At 42.2% G+C, this 18,218-nt stretch overlaps 6 protein-coding genes across 6 annotated transcripts in view; 2 read left to right on the top strand and 4 right to left on the bottom strand.

Moving 5' to 3' along the window:
* Positions 1-349: 349 nt before the first annotated feature.
* Positions 350-1,501, top strand: LOC108163372 (intraflagellar transport protein 43 homolog). Its single transcript, XM_017298624.2, has 5 exons — positions 350-472; positions 530-759; positions 818-841; positions 901-1,020; positions 1,085-1,501. Exons 1-5 carry the CDS (start codon positions 386-388, stop codon positions 1,347-1,349), a joined length of 726 nt encoding a protein of 241 aa, XP_017154113.2. The 5' UTR covers positions 350-385; the 3' UTR covers positions 1,350-1,501.
* On the bottom strand, positions 1,391-2,390 carry LOC108163373 (PITH domain-containing protein GA19395). The gene is made up of 3 exons (XM_017298625.2): positions 1,960-2,390; positions 1,703-1,893; positions 1,391-1,645 (listed from the first exon to the last, which is right to left on the bottom strand). The coding sequence occupies exons 1-3, from the start codon at positions 2,277-2,279 to the stop codon at positions 1,521-1,523; spliced, it is 636 nt and encodes a 211-aa protein (XP_017154114.1). The 5' UTR covers positions 2,280-2,390; the 3' UTR covers positions 1,391-1,520.
* Positions 2,391-2,577: 187 nt separating this feature from the next.
* LOC108163371 (T-complex protein 1 subunit delta) lies at positions 2,578-5,015 on the top strand. The gene is made up of 5 exons (XM_017298623.2): positions 2,578-2,820; positions 3,129-3,781; positions 3,841-3,980; positions 4,040-4,724; positions 4,786-5,015. The coding sequence occupies exons 1-5, from the start codon at positions 2,715-2,717 to the stop codon at positions 4,801-4,803; spliced, it is 1,602 nt and encodes a 533-aa protein (XP_017154112.1). The 5' UTR covers positions 2,578-2,714; the 3' UTR covers positions 4,804-5,015.
* A 774-nt stretch (positions 5,016-5,789) lies between these two features.
* Positions 5,790-6,474, bottom strand: LOC117188759. The gene is made up of 2 exons (XM_033393096.1): positions 6,283-6,474; positions 5,790-6,223 (listed from the first exon to the last, which is right to left on the bottom strand). Exons 1-2 carry the CDS (start codon positions 6,367-6,369, stop codon positions 6,083-6,085), a joined length of 228 nt encoding a protein of 75 aa, XP_033248987.1. The 5' UTR covers positions 6,370-6,474; the 3' UTR covers positions 5,790-6,082.
* Positions 6,475-10,812: 4,338 nt separating this feature from the next.
* LOC108163865 lies at positions 10,813-11,537 on the bottom strand. The gene is made up of 2 exons (XM_017299381.2): positions 10,955-11,537; positions 10,813-10,883 (listed from the first exon to the last, which is right to left on the bottom strand). Exon 1 carries the CDS (start codon positions 11,449-11,451, stop codon positions 11,002-11,004), a length of 450 nt encoding a protein of 149 aa, XP_017154870.2. The 5' UTR covers positions 11,452-11,537; the 3' UTR covers positions 10,813-10,883; positions 10,955-11,001.
* Positions 11,538-17,243: 5,706 nt separating this feature from the next.
* The window catches only part of LOC108163873 (barrier-to-autointegration factor-like), a 38,551-nt gene continuing 37,576 nt past the window's right edge, over positions 17,244-18,218 (bottom strand). The window contains exons 6-7 of the mRNA XM_033393500.1: positions 17,660-18,021; positions 17,244-17,579 (exon numbers count right to left, since the gene is read on the bottom strand). Of these exons, the coding sequence (XP_033249391.1) occupies positions 17,433-17,579; positions 17,660-17,785 (273 nt within the window). The 5' untranslated portion in view covers positions 17,786-18,021 and the 3' untranslated portion in view covers positions 17,244-17,432. The remainder of the gene's footprint in view (positions 17,580-17,659; positions 18,022-18,218) is intronic.

Raw genomic sequence — 18,218 nt, 5'->3', positions numbered from 1 at the left:
GATTTATCGATCAAATATACCGTCCGACCATCAGAAATATACCGAAACATACCCCCTCATTTTCAAAAGATACCGTAAATATACTGACGAATTCAAGTTCTATTTTACATATTCCGACGAATATTACTAGCTATATAGAACATTTAGCCATGCCATCAAAATTGAAATTGGCAAATTGAATTCCTTTAAACTAACATGAGGTGCTGCCAGCCTGTTTTGTTGTTGATCGATAGTGACATCGATTGTATCGTCTGCGGTATATTATATACTTTTCGGTATTTTTTGACGTCGAAATTTAGTTGAAGCTCTCACCATATACATATATATGTATGGTTAGTGATTTGATACATTTTTCAGTATATTACGGTATATTTCAATAGGCCCGATGAACACTTGTTGCCTTGGTAACGCGGAAAAAATAAACAAATTAGCTATGGATTGGGCCGAGGAGCTAAAAATGACCATAAGAAAGGTAAACTATAACATAATGGCCGATTTTGATTATAAAAATACAATTATATTCGCTTAGACAACGGCCCGAAAGGGGCGTCGCTCCAAGAGTCGCGATGTCTTGAAGGAGGAATCATCGCAGCCTGTTAAGGACATATCCATAGATATCACTCTGAATGTGCAGGCGCAGGGAAGTCCCACGACAACGGAGGCCACCTCGACCACATACAACAATGAATTCGAATCACACCGGCCGCCCATCCGACGCATATCTGGAGGTTGGGCGGATGCTGGCTTTAAGGGTTTAAAGTGAGTGTCGCTAAACGCTTCCATAAATCGTTGAATAATTATGTCATACCTTCCACAGATCCAAGAAGAATTCATTTGATGAGTAAGTTGTAGTCATGGAGATCTTTTAGACATAATTAATTCATATTTGCATCCTTTAAGCGAGCGTTTTCAACAGACAAAATCAGCAACATCCGTTCCCACTGATGATATACCTGTTATACCCGATGTGGACGACTTCAAGGATGAAATCATGCTCAACGAAATAGTTGAACCGCCTACGTAAGTTCAGAATTTAAGTTTAATAATTTAGTAAATATTTAGTTCAAAACTTATCTGCCTTCAGTGCCAGCTTTAATCGTTTGGCGGTTCTCAAGGAGATCAGCACGGATTTGCTTTCACAGCACGCTTTCAATGCAGTTGATAATTTTAATCTGTCCGTATTGACCGATTGCCTGCTGCCCCAGGAGACCCTCAATGAGGTAGATGAGATCTGGCAGTGGGACAAACTGTTTACCGATGTGTCGGCAGAGATCCATTCTGATAAGGCCCCCAATATTGGAGTGAAGATCGGACCTGATGTGGTGCCACCAGCTGCGCAGCATGCTTGAGAACGAATCAAAAGTACAAGAATAGTGCAATAAATGCTTAATTATGCTTCAATTAGTTACGTTATACATATAAATATTTCATTTGATAATTCAATTGATCACAAAATATAATTTAGAGAGAAACTCAGAAATACAGCACTCTATAACCGAAATGAAGACAGATCCTCTGATTTATTGTATGGCGCGTCCGACACCATCAAAGACCTTGTCTTTATGATCAGCGGCATTGGCACGGGCTTCATAATTGCAAATGGTTACGCCATGATAGTGAGCCTCGCTAAACTCTCCACGAAGACCTGCAATAAAGGCGGCAGTTTAGTCGCAATATACATGTTTTCTATCCCCAAACCTACCAATATAGTAGATGCGTGTGTTGTCATCACCGAAATTGCTGGGGAAGTACAGGGTCAGATGGTGGACCGAGGAGAAGTTGACCACTTTGGGTGAGTATTCTATTTCGCCGCGAGGGTCGCGTGTTAACTCAAACTCCTGGTCCACCTTGACCTTGGCATCATCGAACGTCATCTTTGGTCGATTCTTGAAGCTGTAACAACACACATGTCCAATTAAATATAGATTCAAACAATGTTTCCCGCCAGAGTACACTCACATTTTAACCTTATTCGGATGCGAGTCATCGTTGGCGCCACAGATGATGATGCCCTTGAGTTTGATGTTGCCGGTAAAGGGTATATTGAAGAGCAGCTCCTCATCGGCATCGCTCTGGACAAATTTGCTCATATCTTGACGCGATTCGTACGGCTTGAAGACAGTTTTACCGCTGCCCTCCGTCTCCTCGTTCAGACACTCGAGGTTCTCGGCATCAATTTTTGTGTACAAACTGTATTCGATGCCCATTTCCAAGGCATGGTCCACATCGGTTGCCTCGTGGCCACAGCCACCGTGATCGTGGGAATGTCCATGCGGCATTATTTCGAGACTTTAAATTTTACAAATATCACAAATAACAAAAAAAGTCGAATCATTAAAGGCGGCTGAAAAGAATAAGGGCAAACTTTCATTTATCGTACAAGTATATCGGCATTTTGTTTGCAGCAACCCTGTGCATCGATAAGTAGAATTAAAAGTCGCGGGTTCATGATAATAAGATGTGAAACAATAGAAAAATAGTGTTAATCGGCTAGAATTTATAGAAGTAGTTCCATCTCACTAAAATATCCATATTCATAGTTTCGCCAGTCCAAAAAATATCACCTATATATATCGATATATTGACACCATCGCTAGTCACAGCACGGGCCGCCTCAAAACATAAAAATTGGACATATTTTAATCTGTGTTAATCGCTGTTAAAATCGTTGATAATAATTGCATCTTGTTAAAAATTGTATTATAAACACTACAATGGCGCCTAAGGCTAGAACAGTTGGTATTAAACCGAAGTCTCAGAACTTCAAAGACAAGTCGAAGCCCACGGATGTTCGTATGTCGAACATACAGGCGGCCAAAGGTAAGAAATGCCCAAATAACCAGAAATAAAACCGAAACATCACACAAAATCCACGCAAAATTGTTATTTGTGCTGCATATAAGACCTTTATTAGTGTGGGAAGTTGTTTTATGGTAAATTTCCATGGATAATGCCTTTGAAAAAACGCAGTTGGACGCCGGCTGCTTCTGGAAATTTCTTAGAGAAGAAGAAGAGCAGCGCATTACTCATGTGACGAACGGTTCTGTCGATATAGCATTTTTCTGGCCAATTCTAGCTTTTATTTGTAAAGTTGAAGAAAACTAAAAGAAATGTGTGATTGCTTACAGCTGTCTCCGATGCCATCCGCACTAGCTTGGGTCCCCGCGGCATGGACAAGATGATTCAGGCCGGCAACGGTGAGGTTTCCATCACCAACGATGGCGCCACCATCTTGAAGCAGATGAACGTGCTCCACCCTGCCGCCAAGATGTTGGTCGAGCTGTCTCGTGCCCAGGATGTCGAGGCCGGTGACGGCACAACCTCGGTCGTGGTCATTGCCGGTGCCTTGCTGGAGGCCTGCGAGAAACTGCTGCAGAAGGGCTTACATCCCACGGCCATTTCGGACGCCTTCCAGCGCTGCTCCAACAAGGCTGTGGAGATTCTCACACAGATGGCCACCCCCATCGAGCTGACGGATCGTGAGACGCTGATCAAGAGCGCCTCCACTTCGCTCAACTCCAAGGTGGTCTCGCAGCAGAGCAGCCTTTTGGCCCCCATCGCCGTGGACGCCGTGCTGAAGGTCACCGAGCCGGGCAAGGAGATCGCTGTGGATCTCAAGAACATTAAGGTCATCTCCAGTCTGGGCGGTACCGTGGAGGATACTGAGCTGATTGAAGGCTTGGTCTTCACCAGCCGCTCGGCCGGCACCAATGCCCCCAAGCGCATCGAGAAGGCCAAGATTGGTCTCATCCAATTCTGTATTTCAGCACCAAAAACCGATGTGAGTAGGGGAAAACTTCCAGCAGTGGTTCAGGTTTCCATATGTGATCTCCTTTACAGATGGATCACAGCGTGATTGTTTCGGACTACGCTGCCATGGATCGCGTGCTGAAGGAGGAACGTTCCTACATTCTCAACATTGTCAAGCAGGTCAAGAAGGCCGGCTGCAATGTGCTGCTGGTTCAAAAGTCTATCCTGCGGTAAGTTGAGAGTATTGAGCCATCTTTTATGCAAGACTCAATCTTGAATTTTCGTACAGTGATGCTGTTTCGGATCTGGCCCAGCATTTCCTGGACAAGATCAAGTGCATGGTGGTCAAGGATGTGGAGCGTGAGGACATTGAGTTTGTCTGCAAGACCCTGCATTGCCGTCCAATTGCATCGCTGGATCACTTCTCCGCCGAGAATCTGGTCAGCGCCGAACTCGTGGAGGAGGTTGCCAGTGGCACCAACAAATTCGTGAAGATCACTGGCATCCAGAACCAGGGACGCACTGTGTCGATCATTTGCCGCGGATCCAACAAACTGGTGCTGGAGGAGGCAGCCCGTTCCCTGCACGACGCTCTCTGTGTGGTGCGTTGTCTGGTGAAGAAGCCCTTCCAGATTGTGGGCGGTGGTGCACCCGAGATCGAGATGTCACTGCAACTGGCAGCCGTCGCCCAGACGGTGGAGGGTGTGGATGCGTATTGCTTCCGCGCATTTGCCGATGCCCTGGAGGTCATTCCCTCGACGCTGGCCGAGAATGCCGGCCTCAATCCCATTGCCACAGTCACAGAGCTGCGCAATCGTCATGCCCAGGGCGAGAAGAATGCCGGCATCAATGTGCGCAAGGGCGCCATCACAGATATCTATGCGGAGAATGTGGTTCAGCCGCTGCTGGTCAGTGTTTCGGCCATCACCTTGGCCACGGAGACTATTCGCTCCATCTTGAAGATTGATGATATTGTAAGTACTTCATTTGCTCTCTACAAAATCAACTCTCATCGTTTGATATCTCCCATTTCAGATCAATACCTTCAGCTAAACAGTGGGCCTCCGACACCTGCAACCTTCAGTCTCTGATCAAGATCAAGCATTTTCCCCTTAAAACATCGTCATTTATTCTCCTCACATCTTCTACCATCATGCGGCTGCGCATTTAATTTGAATAAAATTCACACTACACTACGCCTTACCACTCTAATATGTATTAAAAAGCGAACTAAAAGAATTAAATATTGCGCTAACACAACACAAGACGTAATGTAATAACTTATTACTAGAATTAGTTACATCTGTAGCCCAATAGGAAAGGCCAATAGCCAATCGCGCACAGCATCCATTTTTCCGGTACAACGACCTCACGACATTCGCTCTGCAGCAATGGACGGAAACTACTGAATGCTTTTTATATTGCATTTGTATTTGGATTTGTAAATCAGTATCTGTATTTGACGTTAAATAGTACATAAATTAATTTTGAATTGCGACTCGGAGGATGCGAGTATGTAACTCAGTCGCTTGGTTGATGATTCTGTCAAACAGATTGTAAAGCGAAATGTTCTTCTGGTCCAAAAACCCTCACTGCCACGCCCTGCAGTGGAGAAGTGGTTACAGCAGTACCAAGAACTACATGAAAAGGGCTTGATATTTTCATCTTCCCGTTCCTGTTCACTTTAGTGCTGTTGTACTACCACTTGCGCAAGGACTGCGGCTTGGCAAAGACTACATCATCAGCCAATTGGCAATACTGTTCAGATGGGAGTGGTTTTATAAAGTGCTGGAAAGGCTTGTTTTCTTTTGAGACTAGTAATTGTATTTATTTCGTTTGCACAAACCTTTGTGATATAAATTCAACTAAGTTGACAGCTAGTAGTCAGAGTAACTAGTCACTGGGTCAATGTGTCAATGGGGAATTACAAATTTTGCATTTCAGACTTACAGAAATGGTGCTTTTTCTGTCCTTGAATGCCAGGAAGTTCTACACGAAAATCGTAGGCAAGAGGAGTACCAGAACAAAACCACAACTCAGACGATGCCAACAGTTTATTTGTGTATTTGATGTTTTGGTTTACATTTGTACGAATATTTTGTCTGTGTAGTAAAATAGCTCGTTTTTTGGAAGCCAGAGGAATTCCCACAGCAACGCCCCGAAAATGTGGAGGAAAAAAACGTAGATGCTGGAATTCCTAACTGGTCCAGGCACGAGTATGGTCCAAACATGTTGAGTATTAGTTGGTCGATAGAACGAGCCGTGTTTTCGAATGTGTTATATGGACTTGTTTGATTTATGAGCTATGATCACTGTATAAATGTCGCTTCAACTATTCGCGCATCATCTTCTTGACCATGTCCTTCAGCAGGATGATGGCATCCTTCAAGAGGCACACGTACAGAGGCCAAAAGATTGCCGTGAAGAAGATTATATTGGTTAAGGGGCCATCTTTGGCGGGCACACGGCAGCCCTGCAAAACAGATCAGATCATGAAGATTCGATCGAATCAGACCGCACATCAAAACTTACTCCGCATGTAATCGGCACCGCAGGCCGGGCTACGATTAGGTTGTGTGCTATCTTATGGACGCACTCGATTATGCACTTAAGAGGCATCTCAGAGCGTTTGGTTTGGAAATTTTGTTGTTAAGTAAAATAAATTTCGTAGGAAACAATAGATGTGAACGGGACGAAGTCACAAACACTTATGAGAACTGACTGCCAAAAACCTATACAAAACTAAGCTAAAATAACGGTGACAGCAGGCCTACTAAGATCCCAGAGTTTTCACATTTCTGGTGCCTTTATTTTTGGCAGAAATTCAAAAGACCTGTTTCGGTTTAAACTGTTCATGACTAGTTGGGAGAGTTATCTAGGACATGTATACATTTTTTGGAATATATTGGGATAGTGTATTTGTTAATATTTGTTAATAACTACCCAAACGATGGGAATGTTTGTTTGTTAGAAATTCTATATGGATATCAAAATGATTTCGATATTTTACTTCGGATTTCTATCTATATACATATATTATTTCCCTTTAAGTATAAATTTTTGCTTTTCGGCAGCTCTTCCAGTCCTCTGCCTCCCAGCCCGCCCGTTCATCTGTCACCCATTACCGCCTGAGCCTGCTCAAGAAAAATTGGCAAACAAAATGTCAACAGCTGTGACTCAACAAAATATGGCCAAAAAAAATAGCTTAAAGTTTTCTCTTGTAGTTTCATAATTTGCATAATGCGCCAAGCAAACAATTGACTGGATGGGGCTGTGCCGGAAGCGGAATGAAAATTGTTCAAGCGAAAATTAAAAACACCCGAGACATCCTGCAGTACGCCGTATAGCAGCTGCCGAAGTGTGTGGGAAATAAGAACTATTTAATTGAACGACCAGACTATAATAGTAATCCTTTATGGCAATCACAAAACACAAAACCGTACATTAATGTTTGGGAATATAGGAATACTCCCAGAAATCTCACTTGAAGTGCCCGATCTTTGATAATTTCTAAATACGAGCCACTGTAGTGGCTGTCTCACGAGTACCCCTATTGTATAAAGAATGGGGAAAAAAGAACAAGTTATTGCCTGAGCCACAGTAACAGTAAGTTAGTCAGAAGTCTCACTCATCAATTAGTCAAGACACCGCGCAGCCATCACTTATTACTAATTCACGCCTACAGCCAGGACTGGGGACACAGGACAAAAACGGGAGATATAGGGAGAGCAATTTGTCACTGTGAAATTTATTAAAATGATTATCTCGTATCTACATTTCGCACGGAATGCCTAATTTTTTCCTCAGGCCAGCACGACACGCGCGTTGTACTTCTTCTATGGCCTCTTCCGTTGTGGTTTGTTTTATTATTTTTTGTGCTACCAAACGAGTATATAGAGGCCTGCCTATCCGCCCTTCGAGCCAAACAGTTTTTGTGCCATTTTGAGGCCACTGATAAGGCCAAAAGTGCGTACGGCAGGCCTTCTTGGCAGGGCCATAGTTCCATCCCAGCCCATCCCAGGAACCCCCTCAGGGCACGGCAATTATTTCAACTGCGCCCTGGGGAATAGCGATAATTAAAATGCCTTTGCTGCTGCTACTGCTGCTGTCTCTGCTATATGCGGATATATTTGTTAACCAACTAATCTGATTGTTCCTATATCAACTCTCTGCCAGCTCTCCACTAGGTATGCGGGTATGGGCGCCTGCGTGTCCCTGTAGTCCCTTTGTGCAAGCGAAACAGAACCAACATTTGCATTCAATTTGATGGTAAAAAGCACTTTAATTTATTTACCCCCATTGAAAGTCATTTCATTCTAATCCTATTAATTCAAATTCAAATTCAAACACTTTTACCCCATCAAATAGAATTGCTTTCTGAGAGAAAATGGCAACGGATGATGAAGGGATGTGATGGCGTGTTTGCCAGCCAAAGGGACTTGGGGCTGTGCTTTTTGTTTGCCAACAAAAAAAAAAAAGAAAGATTGAATTGCATTGTTTTTCACTCAGAAAATATTTTTGTCCGTTACCATTCCTGGAGCGAACGCTGCTGCGCTGTGCTGCGAATCCGAATTGGCTTTTGTGTTCTCCAAAGCGATTTCTTTCGGTCCAGTTCAGCCAGAAGGACGAGCCACATTACTTGGATAGGGAATGGACACGGACCCCGACTGGGCACCTGATGCAATCAAAAAGCCAAACCGAAAACTCAATCAGTGCGACAGAATTTTTCGTGAATGACTTTTTGAGTTTTTGAGTGTTTGACTTCGATTTTACTAGTTGCTTTCTCAGACCCAGTGCGGGAAGAAATTGATTTAAAACATTCGGAATTCTTTGAGTGGAATTACGGAAATTATGGACACAAAACGAGTCATTCAATTACCAATTTTAGCTGTTTTCAGAGTTTGTTTGATGGAACCATATAGGGGACGAATTTATTTACATAATGAGTACTATTTTCATAAGAATGAATAAAAATAATGGTTAGATATGGAAAAAGAGTGAAGAAATATTTTAATTTGATGCCCCACGGTTCTTTCTCCACCCCCTCCCACGCCAAAAATCAGCAATTCTTAAATGTTATTCTAACCAAAAATGTATGAAAATTTTAATTTAATTTGGCCCCGACCACCACCACCACCCTCTCCTTGATCCCTAAGGGCTATCCATGGCAAGGCCTCATTTGAATGCATTTGCTCCTCCGCCGAGCCGCGCGTCGTCCACCATAATGAAGATGAATTTTTGTAGATTGTGTATTTTTCCAGTTCGTATAACAATTTCTTGCCAGAATCTCTGTCTGTTTGGCCAAAGTTACAGCCAAGTTGATTTTTCGGGTTTCATTATGCCGTAGGCCATGTAATGCCAAGCGAAATGGATATTTATATATACACTGGTATCTATATACACTTTCATGTATGTATAACAAGCTCCATAGATCTCTTCCTCTTTAAGTTGTTCTTCTGGCAGCCTTTGAGGCTGGCAGCTCCATTAAATATGCAGCAGACGCTCCTAAAACACGTATCATCCTCGGATGCTGCCGCTGCCGCTGCTGCTGCTGGTTCTGTGGCTTCGCACTTTCGTTCCTCTAAATGAGTTTCAGCTGCAAAATTAAAAACTTTATCAGAAGCAGTCAACACACAGGGGGGGATAGGAGAGGTGTAAGGTGTGTGTGTGTGTGTGTGAAAAAACTTGAAACTTTTTCATGAAGTTAAAGCAAAGTAAAATCAAATTATTGTGGTTGCTCGCAGGCTGGCAAAAGGATTACGCGATGGCGGCTGCCGTGGGAGCATTCCATTTCCGAATGGTCCTCTTACACGATACGTTTGCCAATGATACATTCACATGATATTCATAACTAAATATTCGCAAGTGTTTTCATACATACATATATTGGATAATATTTGCATCAGTAAGAGACATATGCAGGTGCACTTTTCGGTAAAAAGGACGGTGGAAAACGTGCCGTGTACGCCCATGTCTTTGCCTTTTTCCACCTGCTATATAACACTGCCGGCATTGCATTTTGGGAGCACAGACAGGCTGGAGCCAGAGCCAGAGCCACGGCCGGAGCCGGAGCCGACCGTGGCCAGAGCCACAGCCAGACAGTTAGACTCGCCTGGTTGCCTGTTCACATGGAGTTGGCGCATTCTAATTGAATTTTCACTTTTTTCCTCTGCCAGCCGCCCAGCCGAAGCCCCGATCTCCATCCCCCGCTTCCGCCCTTCGGCCAGGTAGGACTACGTGACGATGGCACGGCACAGAAATTGAAATAATTATTTTTAATCTTAAGTACGACTTGGCGTAATGAGATTTGGATTATCTCTGCACCCCGTTTTTGTCGGCAACCAGAAACATATATCCCTGCATCACTTGGATAAAAAAAATGGGTTACTACGAGACGCATAAAAAATCTGAGTGTGCGTCTGTGTCTGTCTGAGTGTGTGTGGGGTGTGGGGTGTGCAAAGTCTGGCATAAAAGTGTGTGTTTTGGGGTGCCTAAAATGATGGGGGACTTGCACTCGAAGATGGCGTAGGAGTACTCGTGCAACGAATTAATGTGGCATTGAGGTGGAAGACAGGAGAGAAAGATTCAAAAACATTTCATCCTTTGTTAATCGTGGAAAAATTCTAGGTGTGATTTTTATTAATGATTCCTATGTGGTCCAACAAAAACTATATACCATTGTCCCTTTCGCTTTGGAGATCCACTTATTCCTTGCCTGAACTGTTTATTGTTTGATTGCCTCTACCATATTATATCTACTAATTATTTCCTTCCTTTTCTTAAATTACTAATACTAGCATACCTGTCCCGTAATTAGTATATGTATTTGTAATTTTAGTAAGTTTAGTTCCAATTTTCCTCGAATATTATCCTCGTCGCGCGTCATGCTATAGCGCACCTCGGTCGGTTGGACGGGATTGGACGCGCGTAATATAATGGATGATAATGGAGTCATTTATCAACTGTCAAAGAATACTGTTTGTAGGAGGGCGGATTTATGAGTTGTAGAAGGAGTAATCCAAGGTTGAGTACACACGAATAATAAAAAAAAATAAAAAACCATATGTATCAACGTTAGTATATTTTACTTCTATTCTGAACAATTAATTAATCACGCAAAGCTTCAGCACCACCTGAAAACCAAGGAAATTATTGTTATCAAGGATACAATTATAACAATTGACATTTATAAATATATACATACCACAATAAATTGAACAAATTCTTGGGGTTTGTACAGCAACAGTTCTTCTACTTTTTGGGAAGTTCACAGATTTGACATATGTCGCCATCATCAGTTTTTTCCTGGTCAGGGCTCTTGGTAGCACTGCGATTGGCGCATCGGGCAAGAAACTCTGACAGAGAAAGAGGTGTTGTGTCCTCGCTCTCAACGAAACCCAACAGCTTCGTGGCGATGTCCACACGATTTTGAATTTTGTCTTTGCTCTCCGATTGTACCGACTCTATATCGTCTGGCAGGTAGTCTTCGTCGGGTAATATCAAGTTCAAGTTCTCCTTCAAATTTGCCTCCTTCGATGCCAAATTGGTTGCTGCATGTAGAGCGGACTCCACTTTAATCATCTCCGACGCTTTCAGATCCCCCAGACTACGAAGACGTACTGGGTTGGGTTTCTTAACACGGCGTGCAGCCACTGAGCTACGGGGCTTACGGGGCTTGGCGCCTTTACGTGCGTTTGCCATTGTTAAAAAATAATTTAGAAAATATTCTACACACTATATCACACTGATTTCGTTTTGGGAATGACTGAATCGGTGAATGAATGATTTAAATCTGGCCTAGGTTTTTGATTTCCTTGAGTTGGCCTACGTTGATGCATAAATTTGAGGCAGGCTGTGGGGGAAAAGTTTTGCCCGCCGCGCGCCGGCAAATATTGCATTTTCATTAAGTTAAAGTTTGGTTTTTAGTTTAATTTTTTGCTTACCCTTTGCTCCCCTACCCGCGCCTTCTGGCTTTTTTGGCTGCGCGTTTACTTAAAAAGTTTTTGCGGCAAGTTTTTCGGTTCAAAGTTTCCTTCCATGCGTATGTCTGTATATCTGTCTGTCAGTGGGTGTGCGTGAGTGTATAGGTGGATCTGTTGGTGCTCTTGGCTGTGTGGGTGTATCTGTGCGAGCGTGTGTAATAATCATGTGCGCAGTGAAAGCCAAATGACGATAGCATTGATGCCATGCCATGCCTAAAAACTTCTGACAGGCATCTTGCCACAGGCCAAGTTGCAAGCTGCCAGCTACAGAAGCTCAAGACCTTTGACGTTTTTCTAGGGGGTGTTCTCTGACGTGCGCGTTGCCGAATTAACAGTTCTGATAAGCTGAAAAATAAGAAGGATAGAGTCAAGGGTAAGCCATCGGAGATACCTATACAAGGATCCAATTAGATATACAATTCAGCAGGAGTAGAGGAGAAAGCACAGACGAACGAATCCAAGAAAATAACGAAAATTTGCGTGTGAGCATGTTGCAATTTCGTGAATCTCAATTACAAGAGGCATAAGGCCGGTACACTCACAGAGAAATTGCAGAAAACGCCATACGCTTCGTTCCTACGTCTCGCATTCGAGTACGAGCCAAATATGGAATATGCCGCTCAGCCGAAAGTGCTGATTGGTGCTATGATCAAAGAGTTTCAGGCGCTGGTGTGACTCATCAGGAAAAGTGCAACTGCCAGAAATTGAGACATCACCAGAACCATTGGATGGCTTGCTTATCGGCACGGATCCAGACCTCAACCTGTTCCTGAAGTCCATTCGCACATTCGATTCCTACTTCTCAATGACATCGTTTGGAGCAAAAGAAATAGTTCTGAAAGAACAATTTGGTTTGCCGGGTCAACTTGTATTTACATATATGTATGTGTATTTTGCCCCTTAAATAGTTATGTTTTTTCGTTTTCATTCGAATTTGTTTCCATTTTATGATTTCTTTTCCACCCACAATTTATGTTTTAAGCAATTGTGAACTAGAATAAATTCCAAAATATATATGTAAAGGACAGTGTATCTATCAAGCAGTTAGCACTATCCCATCTAAATTAACATTTGAACTTAAGATACCATCGATAAGACCTAACCGATATAACCAGACTTAACCGATGTTTAAAAGACCTAACCGATAAGGGGTTATCGATACGGGAGTCGGTTGTTGGAAGTAGAAGCAGAAAGTTGAACAAAAAGTCGGAAGAACAGACTCATTAATTGCACATCTTAAATCATACACTTTGTACTCTTTTTCGAAAAACACTATTAATAAACGATACCTTATTATTAATCTTACATATATATATTCTTATAACTTGTTACTTTACTACATAGTCATTTCTTATTTCGCCTGTTTCACTTTCATTATTGGTTCTCCAAAAATTCAAGCAAAAGAAAAAGTCTGAAAGTTTTCATATCTCTTTCTTTCTGACTCTGTGGTTTCATAACGAAAATTTCAATAAAACTCGAAAGTCAAGCGAAAATCATTTTCGCACTTGGCCGATCGCATACAATAACTAAAAACTGAGCAATTCCATTCAATTCCATTCAATCATATTTTCACACACATTCTTTGCTTTCTTTCAAAATGAAATGAATAAAATATTAGCCGGCTAACGGACGACACTCAGAGCGAGTCCCTTTTCCTGTTTGTACTTTTTTTTTAAAAAAACTTTGGCAAGTTCATCAAAAATCTCTGGCCATCAATGCAGGGAAGGGCATATAAAAAGAAATTGCATTTTTTGACTGTAATTTTAGTTGGTCCGTTGCAGTTGGGGATTTGAAATGCTAAAATATTCTTTTGTGCATTTCACGCGCTGGTTTTTGTTTGCGACTTGAAGGGATCACCTCTCTTTTTTTTCATTTTAATATTGTGTGTGTGTTATAAAAAATATATGAAAATAAAATTTCTATGATAAATCAATTGTTATTTTGGTTGCATTTTGAGATGGAAGAGATTTCACCCTTTCAAGGGATAAAGAGGTTTACTTATTTGATTTTTCGAGGAGAATGATGGCCAGACAGCAGACCACGAAATGGTTATACTAGTGTATATGCTGTGTTATTGCACCCAGAAATAATTAATTTTGACCAACATATGTTCTGGAAAATCACAAGAATTTTTGGTGGAAATTATAATTAAGCTTTTGCAAAACAAAACAGAACAGTATGAGCCATAAATTATGCAATTCTAATGAAAATACCTTAAATTCCCATCCCTAGAAATACCAAACATGTTTACCCCCAACAAAATCCGTACTTTCACATAATTACTTACCATATATGTAAATATATATGTATGTGGTATATATATGTGTGTGCCTATCTTCACTACACGCTCTATGTCCGTGTCTCTCTCCTCATACGCACTCTTTGAGTGTGTTCCAACTCGTTGACCTAGATATTGGCACAGGCCCTTGAGCACTCAACAACTTGTTGGGTCATCGCTTCCAGCCAACGGGCAAAAAGTGTTACGTACTGCGTAGTGGACACTCGGAGCCTGGACATTGAGTACCGGGTACCGAGGACCGTGCTCCGAGCACCGTGCACCGTACACCGAGCACCGTGCAGCTCTCGACCTGCACTAAGCACATCATTACGTTGGCTCAACTCTCCGATCATTTTTAATTACCCGCCCGACCGGTTCGCCTCCGCTCCTCCGCTCGTCTGCTCCTCCCTGCAGTCGTTCGTTCTTTTTTATGCCATTAATTCCTTTAATGGAATACTGCATTAATAAAAAATATGTTATGAGCGCATAATAGAAATAAAAGCTAATGTAATTACATGCGGCACTTGTTTCGCCCTGTTGCAGGGCAAAGTATTTCCCATTCTCATTCTCTCGAAAAATACTAAAAATTTAATTCAACAGTTAGAAACCGTTGAGCGGTGAGAAGGTGGTAGTAAGGGTGTTTTAGGCTGCGAGTAAGGTAGTGTACTGTCAAGAGGTGACAATAAATAACAAAAGGAGTAAGAAAAGGAATGAGCGAAGGCTTAAAAGAGAATCAACAATGGGTTTAAGAAGCTTAAATATAGGTTTAAAGATGTATCTTTGTCTTATCATTTGCCGTATCTATAGCAGATGATTTTTACATCCAACGATTAGTAGACGAACATGCTACATGCTAAATGCTATGAGAGCCGTGTGGAGCCACTCTTCCGGCGCTACCAGCGAGCGTTAACAGTGATCCGTTACACCGAGCGTTAACAGCGACCCGTTACTCCTAGCGTTAACAGCATGTTATCATGTTCGCAGGCGGAAACCTGCTGTTGCTCTGAATGGTATATCAGTGAACAGACCTTCGTTGCGGTACAGGGTATCAGATGCGAGTGAGTATCCTCACTCTAACTTTTGCATTTCTTTCACCCGCGCTTTCCCAGAGTTTTCTTTTTTTTTTCTTTTTCTTTTCTTTATTTTATTTGCGACGTTTAGTCCCGCTGCCGTTGTCGTCATTCTTGTTGCAGTTGCAATTGCTGTTGCTGCTGAACTTTTGTTGGGTGCTTAAAAGCTTTGCATTAACTATTAAACGCAACTTGAATCGCATAACGGCACTTGGCACACAAACAGAGTCAGTGGGTGGCGTTGTGGGCGTGGGGGAGGGAGGAGGGAAGAGAGAGTGGAGAGCGTAGAGCGTAGAGGAAGTGCAAACAAATAGAAATTGGTGTCAGAGAAAATGGCCGCGGGGCTCTAAACGGGGGTTAGGCGTCCGAAATATGGCCAAAGGCAGAACATTTCCATGCTTATTGTCGGATGATTTGCGTCAATAAATTGGAAGCCAACCAAAGAGCAGGTAAACAAATACACAAAAGGCACGGAGCGAGTCAAAGCACCGAAACTGAAGGCTTTCTACTAAATAAATTTGTATTATACCCCGCTACTCATAGAGCATAGGGGTATATTGGAATCAAGCAAACAATGCGCTTTGGTCCATTAACTGAAAGCCCTGAACGTTTCTTTGAACACCTGGTTGCATGCTTTTCATACTTTTGTCATATCTGCAGAGATCTGCGGAGTACCAGGTATCTCAATATCGAGGCACTTGACTATTGTTTTTATTCTTTTGCTGGCACAGAGCTCTCTCTCCCCCTCTCTTTCGCCCAAAACGAACGCGGCACGCGAAATGTCCTGAAAAATTCATAGGGACAGAGGGAGCTGTAGAGCGCGAGTGTTGAGGGGTAGAAGAGTAGAAGAGTAGCTCGTGCATTTTCCCCTGGAAAAGGAGTTGAGAATTTGAAGCTGTTAGCCTGACAGGTTGCAATGCTATAAAATGCAATCAACTGCAAAGAAAATAGGTTTTGCTTCACCAAACAGATGCAGGAGAGGGGTTGAGAGAGAGAGAGAGAGGGAGGAATGAAAAGAGCAGAGACCATCCGCAGTAACTGTTTGTGCTGCTGCTGCTGCTGCTGGATTCTGGATCCTGGATGGCATAAATTAAAGAGCAACAAGAGCAAACAGACGCGAGGCATAATAACCAACACCAACACACATATATAGATGAATAGAGGGTAAAAAAGGGAGTTTCAGAAAGAGCGAGGGACTTGTGGGTTGACTGCGGACATTCATGGGACATTGGAACTGCATACAGAGCTGGAAGCTGACAGAGAAACTAAGTAGACAAGAACACTATGAGCAGTCGAGTATTACGACCATAAGATACCCCCCACTGATATTGAAATCATACCAGCTTATCTCAAAGAAGGCAAGGATAATAATAGTAATAGTCTTCGTTTATCAGTATTCCAAATAAGTATTCTGTTATTGTGCACATTGTATATTAAAACGGCTTTTACACCAAATTTGAATCCAGGCAGGCAGACAGGCAAGGTACCCTTGCACTCTACGAGTACCGTGTAACATAGATCAAGACTTGGGCACTTCAAAGTGCTGACAACTTTCTTGCTGAATCTTGCCGGGGGCTCAGTCGAGTTTAATTGGTGCCTGTCGTCAAACTAGACAAATGCAAATTGGCGTCGTGAAATGTTAGACAAGGGGTTAATAGAACACACATTATTTTACATAAATATATGTATTCGATTCGCAACAGCAGCAGAAAATGCTTCGGATATTAAATTAAAGCTACTCGAGCTGGCAGCTATGCAACTATTAGAGCTGGTGGCTAAGGTACTTGTAGAGCTTTCTGCTATAAACTATTAAAGCTGGATGCTGTGAAGCTTTTAGAGCTGGTTTTAAGGTTATTTTTTGCAAGACTTTCATGGCCAGTTGAAAGAAATAGACGGAGATAGACCGCTGCTCTGTTTCATGGTCCGATTCGGGGGAAAGAAAGAGATGCAGCTGCCAAGACCTTGACCTTGACTTCGACAACTTCAACGAGATGGCATGGGTGGAAATTAGCCGTGGAGGATAATTGATATGTTCAGAATAGAATTTCTTTATTCCGAATGAACAATTAAATTATATTATATATATTAAATATATATAAAATAAAATATAAATAAATATATAATATATAAATTATTTTACAAATTATGAAAACATAGGTGGAATCTTCTCGATTTGTAATCTTGAAAACTGAATGTTCTTTATTTCAGGCTACCGCAAGCCACCGATGGCCTCTTTGTAAGTACATGTATTTGTTCATTGCTATTTATGGACTATGACTAGTTCTTATTTGTTAATGAGATTTCGTTTTCTTTCCAGTCTGAGCCGACTGAAGCCAAAGTCTAAGAAGTCCCTTACAAGAACTCCTCGCACCAATCGTTGAGGCAATCGTAGCAGTCGGAAGCTTGCTTAGAGCTGGCGCGGCACAATTCCCTCATCCAGTGAATGAACAGTACCTTATCTTTCTTCAAGATCAAGAATTGGCCGAGCACCTGGTATGCCTGGGGGTATTTAATCGTTATTTGTTTGCTGATACCTTCGAAATATTTGTATATTGCCGCACATGGCGAACACAACGCACCTTTTTGAATCCAGCTTCGGTCAAGCGTCCGCCCAGCGTCGGTCCAATTCCAGCCAACTCTGTGACAGCCTTGTCGCCAATGGGCTCTGACACAAAGATCCTACATTTCTTCGAAATTCCCGACATTTCCAGTTGTAGCTTTGTTTTTTTTTTTAGCAAATTACAATGCAAAAAAATTACCAAATTGTTCGTAGAGTGACCAAATGGACCAAATAAGCGTACTATGTCGATAAATATTTGTTGTTGATATTATTTTTGGTATCGATACTGCGATATTTGAAAGAAAACGCTAGACTATTCGGATGATTGTCTGTATTTTACAGTCCAAGCAGTTTGTTTTTGACATATCGTTCCGATGGCAGCTATAAAGTAGTCGGATGGAGATTTAGTGTTCTGTCAGAACGGAAGTCGGCCCTAACCTCTCGAAATGAAAAGCACACAAGAATACACAACACCAAGAACGGGAAGAATCAGCACTTGTTCAGGTAAGGACCCAAGGACTGCTCTTCAATGCATTCGGACTGGAAGCCACTTTTCAGTGGGTGTCTCAATATCCGCT

The sequence above is a fragment of the Drosophila miranda genome, chromosome 4, assembly GCF_003369915.1.
Source record: "Drosophila miranda strain MSH22 chromosome 4, D.miranda_PacBio2.1, whole genome shotgun sequence".
NCBI classification, from domain to species: Eukaryota; Metazoa; Arthropoda; class Insecta; order Diptera; family Drosophilidae; genus Drosophila; species Drosophila miranda.
This window is presented reverse-complemented; position numbering and strand designations above follow the sequence as displayed.

Excerpts from the sequence above, each read along its gene's own strand:
- LOC108163865 (XM_017299381.2), bottom strand. The coding sequence starts at position 11,451 with ATGGCAAACGCACGTAAAGGCGCCAAGCCCCGTAAGCCCCGTAGCTCA.
- LOC108163371 (XM_017298623.2), top strand. The coding sequence starts at position 2,715 with ATGGCGCCTAAGGCTAGAACAGTTGGTATTAAACCGAAGTCTCAGAAC. Across the intron at positions 3,782-3,840 it reads TTTCAGCACCAAAAACCGAT|ATGGATCACAGCGTGATTGT; the intron begins GTGAGTAGGGGA and ends TCTCCTTTACAG. Across the intron at positions 3,981-4,039 it reads GTTCAAAAGTCTATCCTGCG|TGATGCTGTTTCGGATCTGG; the intron begins GTAAGTTGAGAG and ends ATTTTCGTACAG.
- LOC108163372 (XM_017298624.2), top strand. The coding sequence starts at position 386 with ATGAACACTTGTTGCCTTGGTAACGCGGAAAAAATAAACAAATTAGCT. Across the intron at positions 842-900 it reads AAGAAGAATTCATTTGATGA|CGAGCGTTTTCAACAGACAA; the intron begins GTAAGTTGTAGT and ends GCATCCTTTAAG. Across the intron at positions 1,021-1,084 it reads GAAATAGTTGAACCGCCTAC|TGCCAGCTTTAATCGTTTGG; the intron begins GTAAGTTCAGAA and ends ATCTGCCTTCAG.
- LOC108163373 (XM_017298625.2), bottom strand. The coding sequence starts at position 2,279 with ATGCCGCATGGACATTCCCACGATCACGGTGGCTGTGGCCACGAGGCA. Across the intron at positions 1,894-1,959 it reads CATCCGAATAAGGTTAAAAT|CTTCAAGAATCGACCAAAGA; the intron begins GTGAGTGTACTC and ends GTGTTGTTACAG. Across the intron at positions 1,646-1,702 it reads CACACGCATCTACTATATTG|GTCTTCGTGGAGAGTTTAGC; the intron begins GTAGGTTTGGGG and ends CCTTTATTGCAG.
- LOC117188759 (XM_033393096.1), bottom strand. The coding sequence starts at position 6,369 with ATGCCTCTTAAGTGCATAATCGAGTGCGTCCATAAGATAGCACACAAC. Across the intron at positions 6,224-6,282 it reads CGGTGCCGATTACATGCGGA|GGCTGCCGTGTGCCCGCCAA; the intron begins GTAAGTTTTGAT and ends TCTGTTTTGCAG.